General features: G+C 37.7%; 1 protein-coding gene and 1 long non-coding RNA gene across 5 annotated transcripts in view; one reads left to right on the top strand and one right to left on the bottom strand.

Moving 5' to 3' along the window:
• The window catches only part of fut8a (fucosyltransferase 8a (alpha (1,6) fucosyltransferase)), a 92347-nt gene that overhangs the window by 35533 nt on the left and 32134 nt on the right, over window positions 1–24680 (top strand). For all 4 annotated transcript variants that reach the window (XM_059520611.1, XM_059520612.1, XM_059520610.1 and 1 more), the window contains one exon: window positions 13028–13533. In XM_059520611.1, the coding sequence (XP_059376594.1) occupies window positions 13331–13533 (203 nt within the window). In that variant the 5' untranslated portion in view covers window positions 13028–13330. The remainder of the gene's footprint in view (window positions 1–13027; window positions 13534–24680) is intronic.
• LOC132113264 (uncharacterized) lies at window positions 15667–16555 on the bottom strand. The gene is made up of 3 exons (XR_009425129.1): window positions 16385–16555; window positions 16171–16191; window positions 15667–15796 (listed from the first exon to the last, which is right to left on the bottom strand). It is a non-coding gene; the product is annotated as an uncharacterized LOC132113264 (long non-coding RNA).

The following is a 24680-nucleotide window of genomic DNA, read 5'->3' on the forward strand; positions in this document are numbered from 1 at the left end:
CAGTTAGTGAGACTGGGGAAATTCATGTCAAACAGCTGCTCCACCAACACTGGTGCCCCTCAGGGATGTGTTCTCTCCCCTCTGCTCTTCTCCCTGTACACCAACGACTGCACCTCTAAAGACCCCTCTGTCAAGCTCCTGAAGTTTGCAGACGATACTACAGTCATCGGCCTCATCCAGGACGGTGACGAGTCTGCTTACAGACAGGAGGTTGAGCAGCTGGCTGTCTGGTGCAGTCTTAACAACCTGGAGCTGAACACGCTCAAAACAGTGGAGATGACTGTGGACTTTAGGAGAAACCCCCCTGCACTTTCCCCACTCACCGTCATGAACAGCACTGTGGCTGCAGTGGAGTCATTCAGATTCCTGGGAACCACCATCTCTCAGGACCTGAAGTGGGACAATCACATTGGCTCCATTGTGAAAAAAGCCCAACAAAGGTTGTACTTCCTTCGCCAGCTGAGGAAGTTTAACCTGCCACAGGAGCTGCTGAAACAGTTCTACTCAGCCGTCATTGAGTCAGTCCTGTGTACTTCAATTACTGTCTGGTTTGGTTCAGCTACAAAATCAGATATCAGAAGACTACAGAGAACTGTTCGGACTGCTGAAAGGATTATTGGTGCTCCCCTGCCCACCCTCCAAGAACTGTACACATCCAGAGTGAGGAAAAGGACTCAGAAAATCACTCTGGATCCCTCACATCCAAGTCACCCCATCTTTGAACTTTTGCCATCTGGCCGGCGCCTCAGAGCCGCAAATACAAGAACAGCAAGGCACAAGAATAGTTTCTTCCCCCAGGCAATCTACCTCATGAACAGTTAAATGTTTCCCACTTAAACGTATGCTTATGCAAAAATGTGCAATATCCTTATATTTATTTGTTACCCCTCCATCCTAGAACATTCCTGCATCTCACTCAATCCTATTCCATTATCATTTATAGCACAATTGTTTATACACTTATTTATTTGCCAATTTGTAATTCTCCAGTAAATTTTTTTTTTTTTTTTTTTTGTCTGTGTGTTGTTGTCTCTGTTTACTGGAAGCTTATGTCACTAAAACAAATTCCTTGTATGCGCAAGCATACTTGGCAATAAAGCTCTTTCTGATTCTGATTCTGATCTAACAATAATATTGGGGACGGTTCACCCAAAAATGAAATTAATATTTTTTTTCCCCATAATAAGAAATTGTTGGCTATGTCTTCAAAATTATTTATTTTGTGTTCATCAAAAAAAAAAAAAACGTGTACCGTTTTAGAATAACATGAGGTTGAGTAAATTATGACTGTCATGATCACCAGCTGGATTGCCCATGAGCTCCTCCAGAGTGCACTCCATCCATGACTTTTATCATTCACCCAGGACTTTATTTCCCATAATCCTTTGCCCGGACCCATAGGCATTCATCATCAATTACAGTCACCTGTCTCTAATTACCTCATCAATCACGCACTATAAAAGATGCTCACACACTCAAACAGATCGCTGTTGATTGTTAACCTGTTAAGTTTTCTAGTTTCTGCCTTCCCTTACTGTGTTTTGTTCTTGGACTGTTTACCTGATTTGTGGTCATTTGCTGCCTGCCCCGGCCTTGGATTACTGGATTACTTAGTGGATTAGTGGATTACTCGTTTTAATTACCTTGGATGTACTGTTTTTTGCTGGTATTTTGACCCTGCCTGTCTGACTATACTCTTTATAAAAGCTGCAGATTGACCTCAACTCTGTTGCTACGCCTCCGTCTTTACAATGACAAAATTCTAATTTTTGGGTGAACTTACCTTTTAGGTTTAAGAATGAAGTTCAATAGTTAAGTAGTTTGCGGTTAGTTAAGTGTATTTATTGAAAAAAAGTAAAACTTTCATTTTGAAAGAATGCATTAAATTAATCAAAAGTGACGGTATAGACATTTATTAAAGCTCAAAAGTTAGATGAGCTATTAAGAACTGTTGAAGTCTGCCAGATCAGTCTAGACAAACATGACAGCCGTTCCTCCTTCCATTGAAGCTGAGAATCGGCACCGACAAACAAGATAGAGAAAAGCCAAGACAGAACAATTGCAGGCAAGAGAGAACTCAGGTGAGACATATGTTCCGCTGATGAAATTATTTATCCTCCACCCATGAAACAACAGGGTGAGACTTTAGCATGATTGCTCTCACATCAGTGCATTTACTGTAGCCAGAGGTGGTGAGTGTGAAGACAGGCTGAGTGCTAACACGTCCACTCATGCACTCATAGGCTTTCCTCATGTTCTTTCATTCCTTGGAGGCAGCTGCAATCTGATTAGCCCTTTCTAGCGAGACCGACTCGTGGAATCATCAGTGCTGCTCATTAACCAAGCAATACTCAGCAGATCAATACTCTATGCAAGCACAAGAAGAGACACAAGCTATGTTTTCATCACCCTGTTCTTATGCACATTTTGAAGTATCACATCAGAAACAAGTGATGGAAATAGATTTTTTTTTTTTAATAAAATCCCTTAATTCGCAAGTTTTTACACTCGCTTGAGGTGGTTTTTGACTACTAAGCCTGTTTTTAAACAACCTGTCTTAAATTTTGTTAAAATTTTCTATCATGTTACCTGTTTCTTAATTTTATATAGATTAATTTTTCATACGGATATTTAGTTTTTATATATATATATATATATATATATATATATATATATTACACTGTAAAAAAATTCAAGCTGTATCAACTAATTATTATTTTGTAACCTGTTCAACGGAAATTTTATGTTCAGTCAATTTCTGTCTTCAAAGTGTTGCCTAAATTGTTATTTTTTAGTTGGCTCAACCTTTACTGAACTAGTTTTATAGTCCATTCAACTTAAATATTTTAATTGGTCAAACATTTAGAAAACTACAACAAATTATGTCAATTAACAATTCACTCCATGTGTTTCATATGTTACCTCAACTAAGATTTGTTATTTGGGCATCATAAGAAATTGCTGTGGAACTAGTTATTATATTTTATACTGACTTTAAGAAAATTATTAACTGGTGTCTATCAATCATTACACATATTAAAACACATAAAAGCCTTTATTTAATAACAATCTGCATTTATAACTTTTGTCGTACAGTCTATAAACATGCAAGCTTAAAGGGATAGTTCACCCAAAAATGAAACTTTGCTGTTAACTGACTCACCCTATGCTAAATAAAATTATAAGTTTCTTTAAAAAATCTCACTGACGCCAAACATTTTAACAGTATTGTATATATATATATATATATATATATATATATATATATATATATATATAATTTTTATGTTTATTCAGTGTGCAACTGTATTGAATACTAATGTATTAATGATATTTATACATTTAGAAATGGTTGCAAAAACAGCAAATAATTTTTTTATATTGCAAACACATTTTTTGATGTTGACAGTCAACATTCTCTGAAGGTTAAGCATCCCCCGTCTCTTGAAAAGAGAGAGAAAAATAAATCAATTTTAAGAGTTTTATCATTTATAAGTGCTTTATATTGTACCCTATTTGTGGAAAGTGCCCATTATCTTTTCCCAGGGTTTGAAAATTGTATTTCCCTCCTTCTAAATACTATCCTTTTTGATTGTTTTATGCTTTCTTTTCTTCCTTTTGAGAGTCCTGTGTGATTGTTTCACAGTGAAGGAATGTAATCACCATGTCAAAAACACCTACCGTTCTTCTCACATTTTGCATAGCCACAAGTCTCTAAATGCTTCCCACATCTTTCCACCTCACACACCTGTGACCCCAGTAACATTTCATAGCATTGTACAGCATTAAATTCACAACTCACACGGTATCTATGAAATAAATTGCAAGAATGCAACAGATTTAAATTAAAAAGCTTAAAAAAAATTACTCGGGTATTTCTCTTTTCTTATACTTTTAAATCTATCTATCTGTTTGCTCGGTGTGTCCAACCATATTTCTTTATATAGACCAACACATATAGCCATTTCTTCACTAATAGCTCAAGGCCAGAATGACAAGCTCATTTTTCCTTTGGCCTCCAAATCTCTTTCTCTTTCTGTCATATTCTTGCATTCATTTCTAGCACGTTGCCGGATCAAAGGTCATCTATTGTACTGGCTCATAAAAAGAGCAGAATCAAGGCCTACTTTATCCTGCAACCTCAATCAGCTAACCTGACACTAAATACATCTGACAACCTTCCAGGCAGCGCCGCATTGCTGCTCGGCTTCTAGAGCCTTTTCCATTAAGACAAAATATAGCTCTGTACTTACCTCATGGCCTGAGCAATAATATGTTCTCACTAAACATCCATCCAATGTTTATCTACTGCTATCATGATGCATATGGATTTATCTTAGCTTGCTCTTGATAGCCACAATACCTATACCATAAAACACCCTCCCACATGTACACTCAACCTTTCCACTTTCATAAGAAGTTAAATCAAATTTATACCCAACCTCAGGCACACAATCCCCAATCGCACTTGCAGCTCACCAAGAGTCTATTATAGCTCTTGACTCAGCACTATAAAGTGCCGAGATGATTCAGCATCGCTCTTTCTGGCTGCTCTCTTGGTGAAGATCTGTTGAATCCTGCAGTTGCGCATTGTAAAATCAAATAGAAAGGACTGTGTAGTCACACATTACAAGATCAGAAGTGGTTATGATCTGTTACTGAGGCAAGTGTTATTAATATTGCTCATATTTAGGGTAACATGTTTGTTCGAACCCCTAAGCCTGAAGTAAGGGCTCATGGTCACTGGAAAGACTAGAATCTTCAACTGTATGCAGTGTGTAAAAACAGAAACATATCCCATGCATGAGTGTTCAATTTTACTGCATCCCTCGTCCCACACAGTTTGTTCTACAGATTGAATTAAACATGATATTAAGTAGAAAGACTGAAATTGTATTTTTGGTCCGACTTTTTAGTTAAATTAAATTATTTTTCAATTATATTAAATTTTCAATTAAATTATTTTTCAATCATTATTAACTATGACTTTTGCCTCAATTAACTTCTCATTTGCTGCTTATTAATAGTTAGTAAGGTAGTTGTTAAGTTTAGATTAGTAGTTGTTTAGGTTTGGATTAAAGAGGTCTAAAATATTTTCATGCAGAATAAGGCATTAATATGTGCTTTAAAAGTACTAATAATAGTACTAATTGTATTAGTACACTAATTTGCTAGCAGAATGCACACTGATAAGCCATTAGTTAATAGTAAGAATTGGTTCCTACACTAAAGTTGTACCCTATTTTATTACTTATTTTATTGTATTTTATTAATACATACTCCAGGAATCTTTATTTACCACTTAGAAAAATCTTTTTTGGAAGTCTAGAGACCAACTACTAAAGAAACTGGAGAACACCTTAGCAACCACCTGTCAATGCTCCTGAAACCTAGCAGCCATCCATAAAAATGTAATTTTATTTATGCCTATCTTACATCATATCTGTCTGCAATCTGCCTTAAAGTTGAGTAAGATATGTAATGAAACTGGTGGGTTGCTATAGCTTGATTTCAGTTTCCATTTGGGGGTTTCACGTATTTGAAAGCCTTGCTCAAGCAGACACACACACACACACACACACATTTTAAAGCTATTGCATGTGTGTTTAGTAATGTATTGCATTTATTGCTATAATTTTTGTGTATTGTATCTTTCTTACTGTATTCTAGAAGTGCTCATGCACATCTATGGCAGATAAATCATTAGAGCACTTTATATTATTCTACAGTAGCTGAAGTATTCAGTTTGGTTCACACAGCTACAAATACACACAAGCTAATACACCTAGAGAGGGAAGACCAGATTGCCTTAACAGGTGTTGCCTGCCTAATGTGACACTTATTGAATATAAAACTGATGAAAGAGACAAACCAAGGCTTTTCCATCCTAATTGCCCTCCCACCCCCTTTCGAGCAGGCTCACTCGTTTGCATAATTGTTTTTATATACACACATGCACAGGTCCCTCTGAGAATGTGTCTGTTCTTTCCAAGCAGGTGTGACCTTTTCTCTGATTATCTGTGATAGCCGCAAGCCACACCTTTTACCTTGCATCTCAGCATGCTAAAACTCACACACACAGTGTCCCTTGCAAAGTATCTCACTTTAGTGCAGTTTCCTGCCAAACTTTGGCCACACTTAGGCCACAGTCTAACACTTTATGCATTTCTAAACCTTAGTTTACAACCTAGTTTTTTAAGATGTACGTAGTTTGAGAGCCATTTCACAACATTATGACATGCATATACAGTATATATATATATATATATATATATATATATTATTCATTTATAGATTTATTCAGCAAGGATGCAATAATGCAATAAATTGTTCAAAAGTTTTTGAACCTTTCTATTCATCAAAGAATCCTGTTTCACGTATCACAGTTTTACAGAACCTTTGGGCAGCAATGATTTCTGAAGTATCATGTGACACTGAAAAATGGAAAGCTTGCACAACTCTAAAGAAAACTGCAATAATGAAGCACAATACACATCAGGTGTGCCCTTCCAGTGGTGTTCAAGTGCTGTGCCCCGTATTCCTGGCCACCTGCTCCTGGTGTGAGTTTGGACTTGGGCCGGAAATGAAAAGGGCCAGGGGGTGATGATTGGAGGTAGATAACTCCAACACAATGACTTGTGCCACAATTGAGGCCAAATGGAAGTTGTTAACTGTTCTTTCAAAACCATAAGAACTAATTTTCCCTCTTATTTTTTGCTGATCATTACATTTGGCCACCTGAACTAAAACACCTCTTGTAACAGACTTAACCATCTTTACAAAATGCATAATTCACCCAAAAATGAAAATTACGTAATCAGTTATTTAATCTCATGTCTTTTTAGTTACCATTGTCTTCCAATATTTTTGTTGTTGTTGTTATTGTTCTTTTAATTCTTAATTCGATAAATTTCTAGCTTTTTTAGTTTTCCAAACATTTTGGAATCTGACTTCTGCACAGATTTTTGTCATAAGTGCATGGCCCTGCAGCGTAGACAGATGGCTGAACAGGAATAAAGAGTTTATGACACAAGTTTACTCACACACAAATTTAAGCCCACATTTTCATGTAATTGATTAGAATTTCACTATGCAAACAAGATAAACGCAATGTCCTGCATTGCAGTAAAAGTTCACCCTGGGGCAAGCATGGCATTTGACCTCGCCAAGTTCATTCAACGCCTCCATGAGACATCTACAGAAACTGCAAGAGAGCAATAAGTAATAGCCAGGGTTGGTATTTTAAAAGCAGACGAGATGTAATAACATCTGGTTATGAAGATTGTTATGAAATGCTCCAACCAGACTTCTGGTCACATTAATTCAAATTGTAAACTGGATAAATACACATCTTGTCTGTGGGTTGTTCTTGGTATAAAACTCTTTAATTTTATGAATGTTGTAGGTTGTTCTAAGCAGAAGCACAAATGTCCACAGAGACGTTTTTGAGCAGGGAAAAATGTTCCATCCCACGGCATCATTCTTGGAGTGGCTCTGAAATTTATGAAGTGTCAGATTTCAAGAGCTAAATCTCAGGATCTAATATGAAAGATCAAGGCCTGGTTTTGTGGTTTGGTTCTTTTAAACTCTCTATATAAGACTCATATCTTACATTTAATTCGTAACCTTAATCCAATATGAACACAAAAATAACAAGAGCCGTTTGTCACCTTTTGTATTTTTGTATTTGTATGTGATGGCCTACTTAAAATGTTCACATTTAAGCCCTGTGGCTTGTACTGCTCTAGATACTGTACAAAACATGAGGCATGTGCATCCAGACCACACCTGAACATGACATGCTTTTTTCTCTCATCCTCCTCAATGATTAAAACATTTATCTTCTATCTGAATGGAGAGCTTACAGGTTATCAGTGATTCCCACAGGACACTGGATCTGTATAGGAGTCAGTGTGCATAATGCAGTGTGAAGTCAGTGGGAGTGGTCCATAGACATGTGGGCCTCCCACAATGCACCTTTACGGGAATGAAAAGAGCTGACAGTTTTGTCATCAGTATGGGAAAGGAAATTAGAGAGTCTGTTATACTTGCTGTGAGAGAGAGGGGAAAAAAGGATAAATCTTTAATAGCAGAAAAGGACCATCTCTATTTACAACTGCATTAACTGAGAAATGTCAATAAAACCTAATTTAAAAAAAAATTCTGAAAATGTAGGAAGTAGCCAACAGAAGAAAATGAAATATCAATACACTACTGTGTTGTGATAGTCAGTCTATCATCACAACATTCAATCGATAAGTATTTTAAATTGTTGTTATTTAGCATTTTAAAGGAGTAGTTCGCCCAAATATGGAAAAATCTGTTTATGTTTAAATCTGTTTGCAGACGTTTAAAGGTTGTGGACAGTAAAACTCGTTCATGTCACATTGAAAAGCTGAGGTATGAAAATCCTAACGGTGAAAGTCAATGTAGCATGACTGCATGCATGGCTACTCAGCTATATCAGCTGACTTTGTTTTCTGCAGCATCAACAAGAACAAGCTGATGTTAGGACTGGGTATCGGTAACAACATCGCAATGCGTTACATATCGATACAGATCACTGAAGTGCAACTGAATTGTGATTAAAATTGTGCCAAATCCACATAACAGACCCAGTGTGTCAATGAGAGAGTAAATGAAAATGAAAATATTTAACATCAATATTGGATTGTGTCACCACAAGTCTACTCAATATAACAATAAAGTAAATCAATGCACGTCTTACCATGATGAAAAATTATTCCCAAGTAATACAATTAATTCTATACTGTATGTATGGATGGCCGGAATTACTAACAGCTTGTGTCAGCGCAAACCATCTTTTGGCATTAAAATAGTACAGTCAGGATTTACTAAAGATGCACAATGAAGAATTAGCACTGAAAAAAAAGTGGACAGTTATTTTTGCACCTGACCTTATTGAATATGCATTTGTAGGAATTTCTATTTCAGACGCAAAATTTATTAGAGAATATTCAAATAAATCACACAATGTGATTTTCTAACGTTTGCGTTCATCAAATTACTGGTATTTGCGCCATTATTGGACGCCTCAAAAAGCAAAGCATGTGGTAATCAGCACTGCTCATGGTAGATTGCGCTGATCATTATGAAGATTATCTAACTGTGTCTGTGTGTTTTAATATGTGCATTGTCAGTAAAACACCCACAGAATTTCCCTCTCATCTGCGGGGATTTTTTTTTGTTTTTTTTTTAATTGCACTCTAACAGTAATTTGCTCAGTTTAGTAAATTAGTAAACCCATATATAATAGTTGGAAATAGTCATTTCTTGTTTTATTTTCATTTTCTGATTACTTTAACAAAAAAATACAAATGTGTACTAGAAAACAAGATTATCTTAATTATTGATCTTATTGTGAACGATTCATGAACAATTTTTGACTCAATTGTGTGTCACAATATAGAAGAAAACATCCTGTCAATAATTCTAACTTTTTTAGGTTTTGGTTTTTAGAGGTTTTTTGGTCTAAGTTTTTTGTTGACAGTAACCTTGGCACTAACCATTTTAGTCTAGTTGAGTTTGTCTCTCATCCACTGTTGAGGAAGAAAGATACATGAAACCCTGCTGAAATCCACCCTAACCTGAGCAGGCTGTTGTTCAGCCCTGCACGCTTTCATAAATGCAGGCATTAATTATGGATTTATTGCTGTCCTTGTCTGTGCACTGCTGTGTCACTATGCAGATCTCAATTATTCATGAGCTGTAGGAGCGGGGTAAAGGGGGGTGCATCCAAGCGGGACGGTGCAGTTTACAGATTATTTCTTTTTCAGAACCAAATCGTCCCGTTCGCTTTATTGCAGCATTTTAATGACTTGCTCCCCATTTCTCATTTAAAACTAAGACTAATAGCAGTCAGTGGTGACATTTCTGTAATGAGGATGTTGAGTGTGTACTTACACTGACGCTCTGTGATATACGTTTGCATATGAAGCTAGGAATCTCAGCTTCACCACCCCAGTGTACCCCAGTGAGTTAATTACAAGTTTAAATGAGTAGAATGTCATGCTGAAGAGGCACTTTATTTAGTGTAGCAAAGAGATATGTCATCCTGCATTGCACACTTCTGCCCTGGAGAAATTATGTGTCACTCACTGTTTTACACACATCAAATTAACAGACTCCATGTAGATTGGCCATATTATACACTTTTGTAGCAGTTTAGTTTTTGCTTAAAGTCCATTTTAATGTCTAAGACTGAAAATTTCTGACTGCTACAAAGTGTCCTAACAATGCTGTGTGATGCAACACAATTACAACCATTATATATATATATATATATATATATATATATATATATATATATATATATATATATATACACATATATATATATATATACACATATATATATATATATATATATATATATATATATACACATATATATATATATATATATTGGATGTTTAATATACAGTTTTGAGAAGCTTGATTTTTACTTTTTATTAGATTTTACTGTAGAGCTGCTTGCTTTTTCAGTAAACATTAAAGAGACTGGTGCATTAAACTAATAAAAGTGACAGTTGATACTTTTACATTGTTATAAAGGTTTTCTTTATAACTTTATGTTCATTAAAGAATCCTGTAAAAGAATGTGTTAAAATTTCCTTAAAATATTAAGCTATTTTCTACATCAATAATAATAAGAAATCTTACTTGAGCATCAAATCGGCATATTAGACTGATTTATGAATGATCATGTGAGACTGAAGACTGGAGTAAAGGCTGCTGAAAATGTAGCTAGGCCATCACGGGGATAAAATACATTTTAAAATATATTAAAATAGAAAATTGGTATTTAAAATTGTAATAATATTTTTGTAAATTATTAGCAGATTGGGTTGTAAGCTTTTCATTGTAAACATTAGAGAGTATACATATATTTAAATTTCCAAAGAGCAAGAAATCTTTAATGGGTTAGACAGCAGTTCACGCATTAGATTATGTGCTAATTTCAGTGTATGCCACCAGGATTGTGGGTAAATCCTGTGTTTCTGTGTAGTAGTGCCCCGTTGACTGCAGTAGTGATGTGCATAAATAGCTGGCGGTCTGCTGTACTGAGACACTTGCAGAAGGTCATTCTATTGATTCAGTCCCGCACTGCAGCCTTTGATTACCGGGCCTGACACACCACCGCAATCTATAATGCATTGTATATGCTCCGTGCAGGAATCTATAATGACTCTCTATATTCCGCCCTCATTCATAATGAAGGATAAGCGGTGCCCACATTCCCCAATCTGTCAGATAGTCCCCGTCCGTCAGGCTTGTTTTACATGCACAGTGAGTGGCACATTATTTTAGCTCTGTAAATGGTTCACTTTTAAGATACGACCGTGGCCGCTCGTGGGTGTGCAGGGTGTATTAACTTGAGAATGTGATACAAGTGCAGTTAGACTGTGATTGCTCATTTAAGTCAATAAATTAATGTACAAGCATTCACAAGTTGAACTAGAGTCCCAGTGTGTGAGTGTGTGTGTGTGTGTGTGTGTGTGTGTGTGTGTGTGTGTGTGTGTGTGTGTTGGGGGAGGGGGGAATTATATTTGGCCAGAGTTTGCAGTCTGAATTGAACGCGATGAGATAAAGTTTTCACCGGATGCACATGAAAACACACATACCCCAGTGCATTGCAAGTGTGGTCAATGTGCATGGAATACTAGATCATTGTTTCCCCATACAGTGCAGTGTCTACTTACATATCGCCTACCATTTTTTTTAAATGAGGTGAAACTGAATGCATTATTCAAACATTTCAAACTGTAAAATGCAACATTGTTGTCACATGGCATACTTTTCAGTTGGCATGCACACAAAAAAAAAGTGGCAGTCTAGAAAAACTGTGATGCTGTAGATATTACTTCCAGATTACATGTCATTCTTTGCAGGAGATTTCTTTGGAAGTTCAGATTTATGCATTTGGATCCAAAGCAATTTTATCCAAAGCGACTTACTTTGCATTCAAGGTACACATTTAAATTTTTTTTTCTTGCTTTCCTAGGAATCAAACCCATAGAGCTTGGCTTTGATTGTGCCATGCTCTACTTTTTGAGCTACAGGAGAGCTAAAGAAAATCTGTTCACCCGAGACATCATCGAACACAGACAACATTTTGAGTCATGACTTGTAATCCATAATGTTAATAAACACAAATATAATATAAATGACAATATAAGTGTAAACATATACATACTTATTTGTATGCATAATATATATTTTTTATATGTGTAAATAATAAAAAGCCAACAAGCCTTTTGCATTGTGCTGTGTGTGTGTGTACACATACTGTATATATGTGTGTGTGTGTATACTATATATATATATATATATATATATATATATATATATATATATATATATAGTGAAATGTATACATACACACACACTATATGTGTGTTTTTTAAAAGAATTTTATTATATATGTTATCGATGTTTGTTATTATGTTAACCCATGCCATTGTAACAAGTCAAACATTATTTTTGGTTTGCAATAGTGGTGTGCAATGACTAAAGCGGAATTTTTCTTCTCTACTTCCTCTACTATGAAGTGATACATTGATGTGCAGTTGTTCCCTGTGTCATTGGTATTTCCCTTTATGCATATGTGCGATTTGGAACCTCACTAAAAATGGCATAATTAATATAAAACATAAACAACATTAAAATGTGTTTAAAAATAGTTTTATTTTCTTTACATCTGGGATTTCACTCCTGTTATTACCTTTCTTGTGCTACCCTGGACATTTGTGTAACTGATTAATTTGGAAGAATTTACTATGTGCCCTTTCACTTTGTGCTGACTTGACAACTAACTTTCTCTGTTTACTCCTTGAGTTCACTGTAATCCTCATTAACAGTTGAGCTCAATCCAGTTTTATATATATATGTGGAGGAACAGATAGAGCTCATAGATAATCTTATACCTCACTTATGCCTTAATCTCTCGAAGATAACGCAACTATGTCCTATCATCTCACTGATCATACACGCTGTGTTTTTACAGGACCAGAATCCCTTGCAGAGGCCCTAGAGGAATAACTCATCAGAGCCATCGGTTCGCTGAAGTGAAGTATCATAAGTAAAGTCTCAAGGGACCTCAAAACCCTCCGCCCATTCTCTGCAAAGGGGCCGCTGCCATGATATAACCTCCAAGCCTCTAAGTGCACACACAAGCAAGACCCAGCGACCTCCGACGTCCCCTTTCCGCTCTGGAGGAGCCCTGAGGTGGTGCGCTGCTGCTGAGCTGAGTATGCCTCAAACTCCTGTGTTGTGAAAGGAGAGTGTGCGCTGGGCAGCACTAGGCGCCATGCGTCCGTGGACGGGCTCGTGGCGCTGGATTATGCTGGTGCTGCTGGCCTGGGGCACGCTGCTTTTCTACATCGGGGGTCACCTCGTGAAGGACAGCGAGAATCCAGAACGGTCCAGCAGAGAGCTCTCCAAGATCCTGGCCAAGCTGGAAAGGCTGAAACAGCAGAATGAAGATCTGAGACGCATGGCAGAGACTCTAAGGTTTGTGAGTTTTTTTTTAATTATGAATTTTTCTTTAGGGTTTTTCTTCAGATGTGAGTTATTTGGACTGCCAGTATAATTTAGGATATCTACTGCAATAGCCTGCAGGCCAACAGGTTTGTGAAGTCTAATATGTGATATGTTAGCTGGATCTTCCTGCACAAAAATCAGAAAATGCTATATTTATGGCATTTTATCCCAATATTTTATTGTAGTTTACATTTTAGTTTGTTTTGCTGATTTTGTTATGTGCTTTCTGTCATTTTTATTTTAATTATGTATCTTTAGCTTTATTTTTAATTTTATCCAACTCCAGTTTGAATAACTGTACTACTTTAACCTTAACTTATTCAGTTAGTTGCCAAAACAACATTCAGTTATGTTTTTTAAAGTTAAGATTTCATATATTTTTATTTCAATTAATTAAAATTATTTTGAATAGTTTCTAGTTTAACAATGACAACACTGACCATAAGCTATTTTTTTGTAAAATGTGCTCAGTTTTTCTCTATTTTATCACTACAGTTTATTCTAGAATGAGTCGACAAACACTAGTTAATTGGTCAACTAGTCTATCCTTGTTGGGGGTTTTTAAAAGTAACATTTTAAAAAGTAAAAGTAACAAGAAGTCGTTTTTTATTTGCATCGCACTTTTCATGATATATATTGTTTTAAAGCAGTTTTACAAAAAAAAAAAATGGTGTTCAATGTTAATGATTTCCTAATATCTTATTGCTTTTACATTTAGAAGATTAGAACTGGATGATAATATAATTTACATTCTGCAGTGAAAGAACCAATGAAGCAGTTGAGATTTGCAATGCTTTAAATAGGATACGAGGTGCTGTGTTTTAGCTTGCTAACAGCTTTCCAGTATTTTCAGCATGGTAAAAATCCTCCCAGTAGGTAGTGAGTAGTTGCATACTGACATAAAATCACCAATTTGTAGCAAATTCACCATAACAATAAATTTAAGGACAGTTACAGTTGTAATTCTGTTGGTCTTGTATTTACACTTGCTGGGTTATGATTGGTCCTCATCAGCCAATAGTCTTGTATGGTTAGGCTTGCACTAGTCACTTCCTGTCATGCACTGTGGAATTTGACAGACAGCCATTGGGCTAAATTTGAGCTGCTTTGCTAGTTAAATGATCATTACCCTTCAAGACACCTTGTATAATCGACAGATGCAAACAGGCTTCTTCACAGTTCACCTGTCTGCCATTGTCATCTAAATGTGTGTATATATGCGTGCGTATATGTGCTGTGTGTGCAAACTTGTGTGCACCGTGTATTTCACTAAGCTGTGGTCATGACATCTTATACATTATACTGTAAACTCATTTATTAGTGTTATTGTAAATTATTAAATTGACCCTGGTGACTTTTTCCACAAATGTGCCTCATAATGATCTGATATATGACAGCACACATGCACATTCCTCACAATGTTACCGTATTTTCAATCAAATAAATGTAGCCTTGATGAGCATATTAATTATTCCAAACATTTGGTTTTATATATAGTTATTTTTTATCAGATTTTTCTTTAATAAACCGTTCAGTATGCACCGTTTTTTTTTCTGACCCCCCCCCCCCCTTTATGTATGTTTGAAACACTAACAAGTAAACTAATTTGTTACTTGTCATCACTTGTCATTTGCCCTTTTGAATGTATGTGTTGTATACAAAACTAATACTTTGTCAAATAATAATAAAAAGCTAAATAATTTATGCATGCAAGACATGAAATATTAATTTACTTTACCTGTAAACACTGGTGTTTTTAGAGACCCACTCTGTAGTGCCACAATCAAATATGACTTTCAGAACTAGTCAGTTGCTAATGCTACCAAAAGTCACCAAAATCTTGGTAAAGGTCACTGAAAGGTTTTGGACACATCAGCACCATAAGAAAGACTTTTACTCTAAATATTGTATGAAAATCAGCTTCCCATAAACAAAAAGAGGAAACAGGACATCCTACTTCCTGCACACATGTTAACAAGCCTAGGAACAACAGTTCTACCAGAAAGACTCGGGAGATAAAACGTACGAAGCATACATTTATTGACAACTCAGCAAGCATAATTATAAATTTCTTTGGCGGAAGGCCCCGTCCATGGTTCATAATCCGAGGGTAGCGGACCTGCATTTCCTGCCTAAAGACGAAGGCAGGGGCGCAGCTGACCCCCCCTGGAAGGTAAGGACAGGACCATCCTGGTGGTGGTGGGGAGGGTGGAGGTTGTTATCACGTCGGCATCTGTGAACTCAAACATGTGTAAGTACGATCTTTTATACCAAAGTATAAAGACGTGATTGGATAATGAGGAAGGTAATTACTGTCGAAGTAATTGAGTCTTCCTGGCAGAACTTAGGCTAAAGCTTTCATTTCTACCAGAAAGACTCGGGAGATAAAACGTACGAAGCATACATTTATTGACAACTCAGCAAGCATAATTATAAATTTCTTTGGCGGAAGGCCCCGTCCATGGTTCATAATCCGAGGGTAGCGGACCTGCATTTCCTGCCTGAAGACGAAGGCAGGGGCGCAGCCGACCCCCAAAAATAGGTGGATTATGAAACCACCAGACGGGCGGGCCTTCCCCCCAAAATAATAGATGAAAGTATACAAACCAGTTGTGAATCCTAAGGTTCCTGGAAGATAAGGAGAGAGAGTTAGCATGATCAGTATGATAACCTATGTCTAAATGAATTTTTTTTTTTTTTATATATATTATAAATGTATATTATATAGGTTTAATTTATAGCCACGATAGGCAGACACAGACAGGCCTCGATAGACCCTACAGATATAGTAACACCACCACCAGTAATTGCATGAATTTACTTGATTTGTTACTGGAGAGCTTGCTGAGCTTCAAGAATGGTTTTAGAATCAGGTCTGATGTATGATTCGAACGCTGAGGAAGACCATCTGCCCATGATCTTAATAGCTGACGTAGAGATTCCTCGTTCAGCTGCTGAAGTAACTGGCCCAATTCTGAATGAATGGCTGGTATAGAGAGAGGGGGATAGACTGAAGCTTTTGAGAACAGTGGTTAAGTGAGTTCTAAAACAGGCCTTGGAAAGGGGTGCTCCATTAGGTAAAATAAGAGCGGTGCGTTTTTTAGAAGTTCTAGGCCGGATTTTAAGGAATTTCACCATGGCTGAGAAGGGACAGAAATTATAGATTTTTGAAATTGTTAAGGTAGCACCAGAACCACGATAGGCCAGACACAGACAGCCGCGATAGGCAGACATGGACAGGCCTCGATAGACCGTACAGAAAAATAGCCATGATAGCCAGACACAGACAGGCCTCGATAGACCATACAGAAATAGCCATGATAGGCCAGACGCAGACAGCCACGATAGGCAGACACAGACAGGCCTCGATAAACCGTACAGAAATAGCCAAGATAGGCCAGACGCAGACAGCCACGATAGGCAGACACAGACAGGCCTCGATAGATTGTACAGAAATAGCCACGATAGGCCAGACGCAGACAGCCACGATAGGCAGACACAGACAGGCTTCGATAGACCGTACAGAAATAGCCACGATAGGCCGGACGCAGACAGCCACGATAGGCAGACACAGACAGGCTTCGATAGACCGTACAGAAATAGCCACGATAGGCCAGACGCAGACAGCCACGATAGGCAGACACAGAAAGGTTTCGATACACCGTACAGAAATAGCCACGATAGGCCAGACGCAGACAGCCACGATAGGCAGACACAGACAGGCCTCGATAGATTGTACAGAAATAGCCACGATAGGCCAGACGCAGACAGCCACGATAGGCAGACACAGACAGGCCTCAATAGACCGTACAGAAATAGCCACGATAGGCCAGATGCAGACAGCCACGATAGGCAGACACAGACAGGCCTCGATAGACCGTACAGAAATAGCCACGATAGGCCAGACACAGACAGGCCTCGAAAGACCGTACAGAAATAGCCACGATAGGCCAGACGCAGACAGCCACAATAGGCAGACACAGACAGGCCTCGAAAGACCGTACAGAAATAGCCACGATAGGCCAGATACAGACAGGCCACGATAGGCAGACACAGACAGGCCTCGATAGACCGTACAGAAATAGCCACGATAGGCAGACACAGACAGGCCTCGATAGACCGTACAGAAATAGCCACGATAGGCAGACACAGACAGGCCTCGATAGACCCTACAGATATAGTAACACCACCACCAGTAATTGCATGAATTTACTTGATTTGTTACTGGAGAGCTTGCTGAGCTTCAAGAATAGTTTTAGAATCAGGTCTGATGTATGATTCGAACGCTGAGGAAGACCATCTGCCCATGATCTTAATAGCTGACGTAGAGATTCCTCGTTCAGCTGCTGAAGTAACTGGCCCAATTCTGAATGAATGGCTGGTATAGAGAGAGGGGGATAGACTGAAGCTTTTGAGAACAGTGGTTAAGTGAGTTCTAAAACAGGCCTTGGAAAGGGGTGCTCCATTAGGTAAAATAAGAGCGGTGCGTTTTTTAGAAGTTCTAGGCCGGATTTTAAGGAATTTCACCATGGCTGAGAAGGGACAGAAATTATAGATTTTTGAAATTGTTAAGGTAGCACCAGAACCTTGCGCATCGGTTTTTGAGTGCTTAAGGAAGAGTGTGAAGAATTTAGGTCCGAATCGTAGATCTGAAAAGGAAATGCCACGAGCAGGATCAAATTGATTAGTTTCTGAAGTGAATTCCCCTGGACGCATAAACCTGTAGAAGGCAGATAAAAACACTGCCTCGATTATTAGAATATTGAGGTACTTAGAAAGAAGGCCATGGCGGACGGAAGTAATTAATTTTGCAATATAGGCAGGATAATAGGCAGACGTTTGTCTTTAATTTTGTTGGAAGATTTAGCTAACCCTTTAAGTAGTAATCGAACGGAATATTCAGAAAAAGGGCTTTGAAAATTAGGATTATAAAATTTAGTGTAGAATTGGATGCCGGCGAGGAGTCTGCAATAGAAGAAATTTTAAGATTGCGATTTTTTAAATTAAAGACAAGAAGGAGCAAACGGTCGAAATTAGAATAGGGAAAACTGAATTTTGGAAGGAAAACGAAACATTAGAAAAGCGGACCATGCTGACGTGTAGACTTTGAGTGCAGAGGGAGCGACGCCTTTAGAAATGTAATTTCTAGCTTACGTAAGCAGGTTGTTTAGTTTAGTATTATGTCTGCTAACGGAGGGCAGAATGAAGGATCCGGGTTGGCTGAGGGGCACAGCTGTCTTAAAGTCTGAAATCGAAATCGAGAGAGCGCATCAGCAATAACATTGGAGTGACCAGGTATGTTTTCAGCTTTGATAATAAAATTGAAAACAACGGCCTCTTGAGGATTGACCACGAGTTCTCAATGGAATTAAGATCTGGGGAGTTTCCAGGCCATTGACCCAGAATTTCAACATTCTGGTCCCTGAGCCACTTAGTTATCACTTTTGCCTTATGGCACGGTGCTCCATCGTGCTGGAAAATGCATTGTTCTTCACCAAACTGTTGTTGGATTGTTGGAAGTTGTTGCTGTTGGAGGGTGAATTGTTATCATAAAAAACTAAGCAGCAACTTTACCAATTTCCAACATCCATGCAACTCCCAAAACTCCCGGCCGCGACCGTAGATGACCACGATAGGCCATTGTATGTGAAGACCGTGATTGACTTAACATGAGGAGCATGTGAAAAGGACCACCACCATTAGTTTGCGAAGAGTATTACCTGTACCTTGAGTTTTATGTGAAATAGTTAAGAGACTAATCTTGACAGAAATATGGTGGGGACGATCATGTACATAGCAATTGATGCGGATTGTGATAATTTGAACCACTGCATTGAGTGAGAGAGGCCATTAGTTTAGGTTAAATGATAGAGGTAGAATTAGGATCCTAACAGTGACTTAAGAGCATATACGATACATAACATTCCTTAGGCTAGACTCCTGTGCACGCTTGATAGAACTCCATCTAACTGAGAGAATCTGCAGAAGAAATGGATCCCCTCCCAAAAATAGAAAATGAGCCAGATCAGCAAGACCATACAAAAAACAAAGATAGCATAGGATTAAAACCACAATTTTAAGTGTGCTAGACGAAGCATATTTTTACAGAAATGCGAACGATCCTTATCAGTATAAAAGATTGTAGCTTTTATTACAAGCCTTAAAATGTCTCATTACGAAGGTGTTATTCGAAACATTGCATGCACTATGATCAACATCTTAATTATGCAGTGCGTGTCTGCTAGATAAACAAGCACGAAACGCCCAGTGCTTTATCTTGAACGTGTGAGTATAAAGCCTTGCAGAGAATAAAATGAATGCCCAAACGCCGCAAGTGCATAGAACAAAATGATACTTATAATGTTGTAGATTGATGAAGTAATGGAGGCGAGATGCCGAAGAGACCGGCAGCCTTGATTCTGTCTGCTGGTCCGGAGAGACTTCATTCGTGCAGGTTCACGTGCATACGGATGAAATATTTGTTGATTGAGACCAAAATCCTTTCAGCTGTTGAGACCCAAGCAGCACTGACGCGACATCTCGGAAAGCACCCGCGTTGCCAAGACCGGTGTTTTTTTTTTTTTTTTTTTTTTTTTTTTTTTTTGCTGCGGGTTGCTATTCTGGTCCGGGGTTTGAGATGACCCCAATAATGTCATACATAACCCCTAGAATGTGAATTCTTTCGAGAAACCCTTTTTTGAACGCGATTGGGCTATTTTTAGTAGTAACTGACGGTTTTGAGAAAACCTGGCAACCCTGGAAGCACACGAAACTCCACCGAATGTTTCACATCCTCTGCCGAGAAAAGCCAAAGCTTGTATATCATCCGACACGAACGACCGCAGATAATCACCGCGACACGGAGCAAAGCCAACGATCTCGTGTGCATCTTAGAGGAACGTCGAACTCGCTATAGTTTGCAGGACACAAACTTAACTATAGCAAGTAAATCAATAATGCGACGGTTTGAGCAAGGAACAATCGTGTCGGAATCTGCGGTTGTTATCACGTCGGCATCTGTGAACTCAAACATGTGTAAGTACGATCTTTTATACCAAAGTATAAAGACGTGATTGGATAATGAGGAAGGTAATTAGTGACGAAGTAATTGAGTCTTCCTGGCAGAACTTAGGCTAAAGCTTTCATATTCGTTAAAAGGTTTTTTGCATAACATAAACACATACTTGTGATTACACTGTAGTATGATTTTCAGAAAAAGGCTATGTGAAGGCTTTGAAGCAATGCTTTTTTTCATCTGCAGTTAGTTTCAGTGAAGTATTTCTCAGCTACTTATTTCATGCTCCAGACAATTATAAATGATTAAAACAACTGCGGTATGGACAATGAAAAGCATAAAAAGTGCTGTTTCAATACAAAGTCTCTAGCAGCTAGACTTTACCGACATCACAGACAGACTGATAGAATATATACAGCAAGGGTGATGAGTTGAACACACCACACATACTAGTCCGACTGTCGTTCGCCACCAATGGCCAATCGTCACTGTTGTACTGTTTTGCCGAATATCTTAACAAACAGTCAGAAACCACTTCACTATTGCTTGTCTGATATTACTCATAATATAGTCTCAATGGTATTCCAAAACCAGTAAATCATGAATGGATTTGTCAAGGTTCACATTCCTAGTAACCGCCCAAAACTCTTATTTAGAGCTTTTCTTTTATAAGAGATTATGTAGAACTGTTTGCATAGAGATACTTGACTCTTAAGGGTGTGTGCTTGCTACTCAAAGTAGAAAAGGATGGAGAAAGTGTTATTTGAAATATATGAACATGTGCGGTCCTAATGAATTGAAACGATTTGTTCTCCTCCTATCGCTCAGACACAGTACAGTATCAGCGCTGTCAGTCTTTCATTAAGCACTTCCTGTGGGAATTATCAGGCACTGATACATGCACACACACACACCGCAATTCCCCATTAGAGCCCACTGATGCTTCATCGTGCTTTTATATTGAGTCCTGTGTAAATGAAAAAGCTTATAACGCACACATAGAGGCTTGTTCGGCAGATATGTGTATGAGTGACGAGGCAGGCCAAAGATGGTGCTGTGATTGATCCAGAAGGAGAAGCCTGATGGAAGAGAAGGTGTTTGACTCAAGCACTAACAGACACTTACATCTCTCATACACACTCACTTACACACAGCAGTGCTGGGACAGCTTTACTGATGATTTGTATTGCAGTACAGATCAAAAGCTGGCCACCACACTGTGATGATGACATTCCTTCATTCAGATAGACTGTACTAACCCTGTGTCCAAATATGCCTGAAAATAGGATTTTGTTCAATTTGGACATTCAAGTTAGCTGAGTTGAGCCACAGAAATCTGTGTGAGCTGTGCTTCATAAATCAGTACACTATTTACAAAACACAACTGACCTTAATGTGACCATACCTTGCGGCAAGCTGGTTTATTTAGAAACCATTTTGGTAAGGCCACCAGGCAGTCATGCAAATACTATACTATTGAATGGGAAAATCTCCAAATTGTTGTTTTGATAACATTATTACTGTCTGCAAAAATATCTAACAATAATGGTATGATAAATGTAGCTTTTTTTTAAATCACACTATTTTTCATCTTGGTCTAGCTTATGCAGATGCATATTGAAGATATAAATAACAAGTACATTAACAGCTTATACCACTATCAAAATCTTAGACATGTGTGACTTTAATTCCTACAGTGTAATCAGTAATCGATTTGGCCAAAAAAAATGGTTTAAAATTATAAGGTTGCTCTGAAGGGTGAGTGGAATAACGTCACCTCATTGTACCGTTTGCATTCATGAGCTAAAGTTTAGGTGATTGTTTATAGTTTAATGGATTTTTTTTCTCCTGTAATTTGTGCAAAGCATCATTGGACATAGAAAATGTGTATAGCTCTTGTGTGTCACTCTTTCTTTGTCATGTCTTGTTCATTATGGATGTTCCATTGGTGTTCTCAGTTCTGTTCCTTGTGTTCCTATTTTTCAAGTTGCCGAGTTGTTATGTTGGTGTTATAATTTCTCTGATTGATTTTACAGGAGTGGTTTCTGTAAACTCCTTCCTCTATTTGTGTGCGTTTATGTGCAGGGGAAAGTAAAAAAGCAAGAAATAATAAGGGTGGAGATGGACTTTGGCTGATAAAGCTGATGTTTTTCATGATAAGAACATATATTTATATTTTTATGATGACACACAAACTCTTCTAGCCAAGACATGTGCCAGCATGTGCAAGACCTGTGTTTGTCAGAAAATTTTAAATTTACATTTAAAGGGATAGTTCACCCAAAATTAATAGTTACTATATAGTTAATGGATTATAATAGTTAGAGGGATAGTTCACCCAAAAATGAAAATGTGATGTTTATCTGTTTACCGCCAGGGCATTCAAAATGTAGATGACTTTGTTTCTTCAGTAGAACACATAGATTTTTAAAACAAACTGTTGCAGTCTGTCAGTCTTATAATGGAGGTGAATGGGAATCAAGGCTAAAACATAAAAGAAAAAGAAAAAACATACACATCCAAAATGCGCAGGCTGTGTTTTAAGTAGGCACTCATACAGTTCAGGCATTGCAGTGCATCAGAGGTAAAAAAAAAAAACCTATATCAATACTGTGCAGTTTCTTGCACAGACTGATCGTTTTGTGTCTTTACACATCAATGTAATTGTCACGAGCCTCAGGGTTTAATTTGGTTTTGTTTGTGTATGTTTTCTTTTTAAGGTTTTATTGTATGTTTAAGCTGTGATTCCCATTCATATCCATTATGAGACAGACAGATTGAAACGGTTCGTTTTAAAAATCTCTTGTTTGTGTTCCAATGAAGAAACAAAGTCACCTACATCTTGGATGCCCTGGAAGTAAGCAGATAAACATCAAAATCCCTTTAATGAATAGTTCAACCATCATTTACTTACCTTAAGTAGTTTCAAACCAGAGTTTCTCTCTTCTGTTGAACACAGAAGAAGATATTTTGATATTTTGGTAACCAGACAGTTGCCAATAGCCACTGACTTCCATAGCACACACACACACACACACACACACACAAAAATAAACAAATAAATAAAATAAAAATACCATGCAAGTCTTCAGAATTCAGAATTCTTCGAAACATAAAACAACAACAAAAGAAAGAAATGCAGGTTTGGAACAACGGGAGTGAGTAAATGATGACAAACTTTTTATTTTGCGGTGAACTATCCCTTTAAGAACATTTTATATTAAAAAAATATTTCTGATGGATTAACCCTTAAAGTCACCATGAAATCGAAATTGAAAATTCTTATTTTTTAATGGAATACTGTAGTTTATTTTTTATTTTATTATCTGTGCACTTCATTATTATTATTATTATTTTTATTCATTTGCCCTAATAATCTTTAATCAAAAATGTTAACCTCCTCTCCCCCTCACAAAGATTTGTCTTCTCTTCCGGTCACAGGCTATGGTGCAAGGGTGGAGGTAGTGACGTGAGGGTAAACGCTGGAGGAAAAACTGAAGCTAGTGCTTCATTTTATTAATTTTTTTAATCAATGCATTGACCAGTGCTGACGCAAGCCATGGGGGAGTACACTACCCTTAAAAATTGAAAGGATACTAGGATATTACCACAACATTACTCATAGGATAGTATGACTTAACCTGATGGAGGACACGCTCAGTCATTCTCTCTCTCTCTCGAGCTAGCGAGCGAGCACTGTTAGGTATATTTTGTACCATTTGATCATCCTCGTCATCGTCTTCCTCAACAAATAGAAAAAAATCTTCATGCTTGGGTGTCGCCGGTGAATCCAGTGGAGAGAAATCCCCTCACAACTAACTGCAAGCTGGAATTCAGATCTGCCTCCATTTTGTTAGCAATGCCCCAACTTCAAACGATCCAATCAATTTCCGAAGGACGAAATCAAGTCCCGCCCTCTCATTTCAGATGCCGTTTCACTCGGATACACGTCACCGTAGAGAAAAAAAGACAATCGATACTTCCGATTACTAAAGAATAAATAAAGCACATTTTGTTACCTTTTAAAACTTAGAAGGGTTCGATTCAAGCAGATAATTTTACCATATCTCTCATCGTCAGAGCACATTTCAGCATCTGGCTC

This window comes from Carassius carassius, chromosome 32, assembly GCF_963082965.1.
Source record: "Carassius carassius chromosome 32, fCarCar2.1, whole genome shotgun sequence".
NCBI lineage: Eukaryota > Metazoa > Chordata > Actinopteri > Cypriniformes > Cyprinidae > Carassius > Carassius carassius.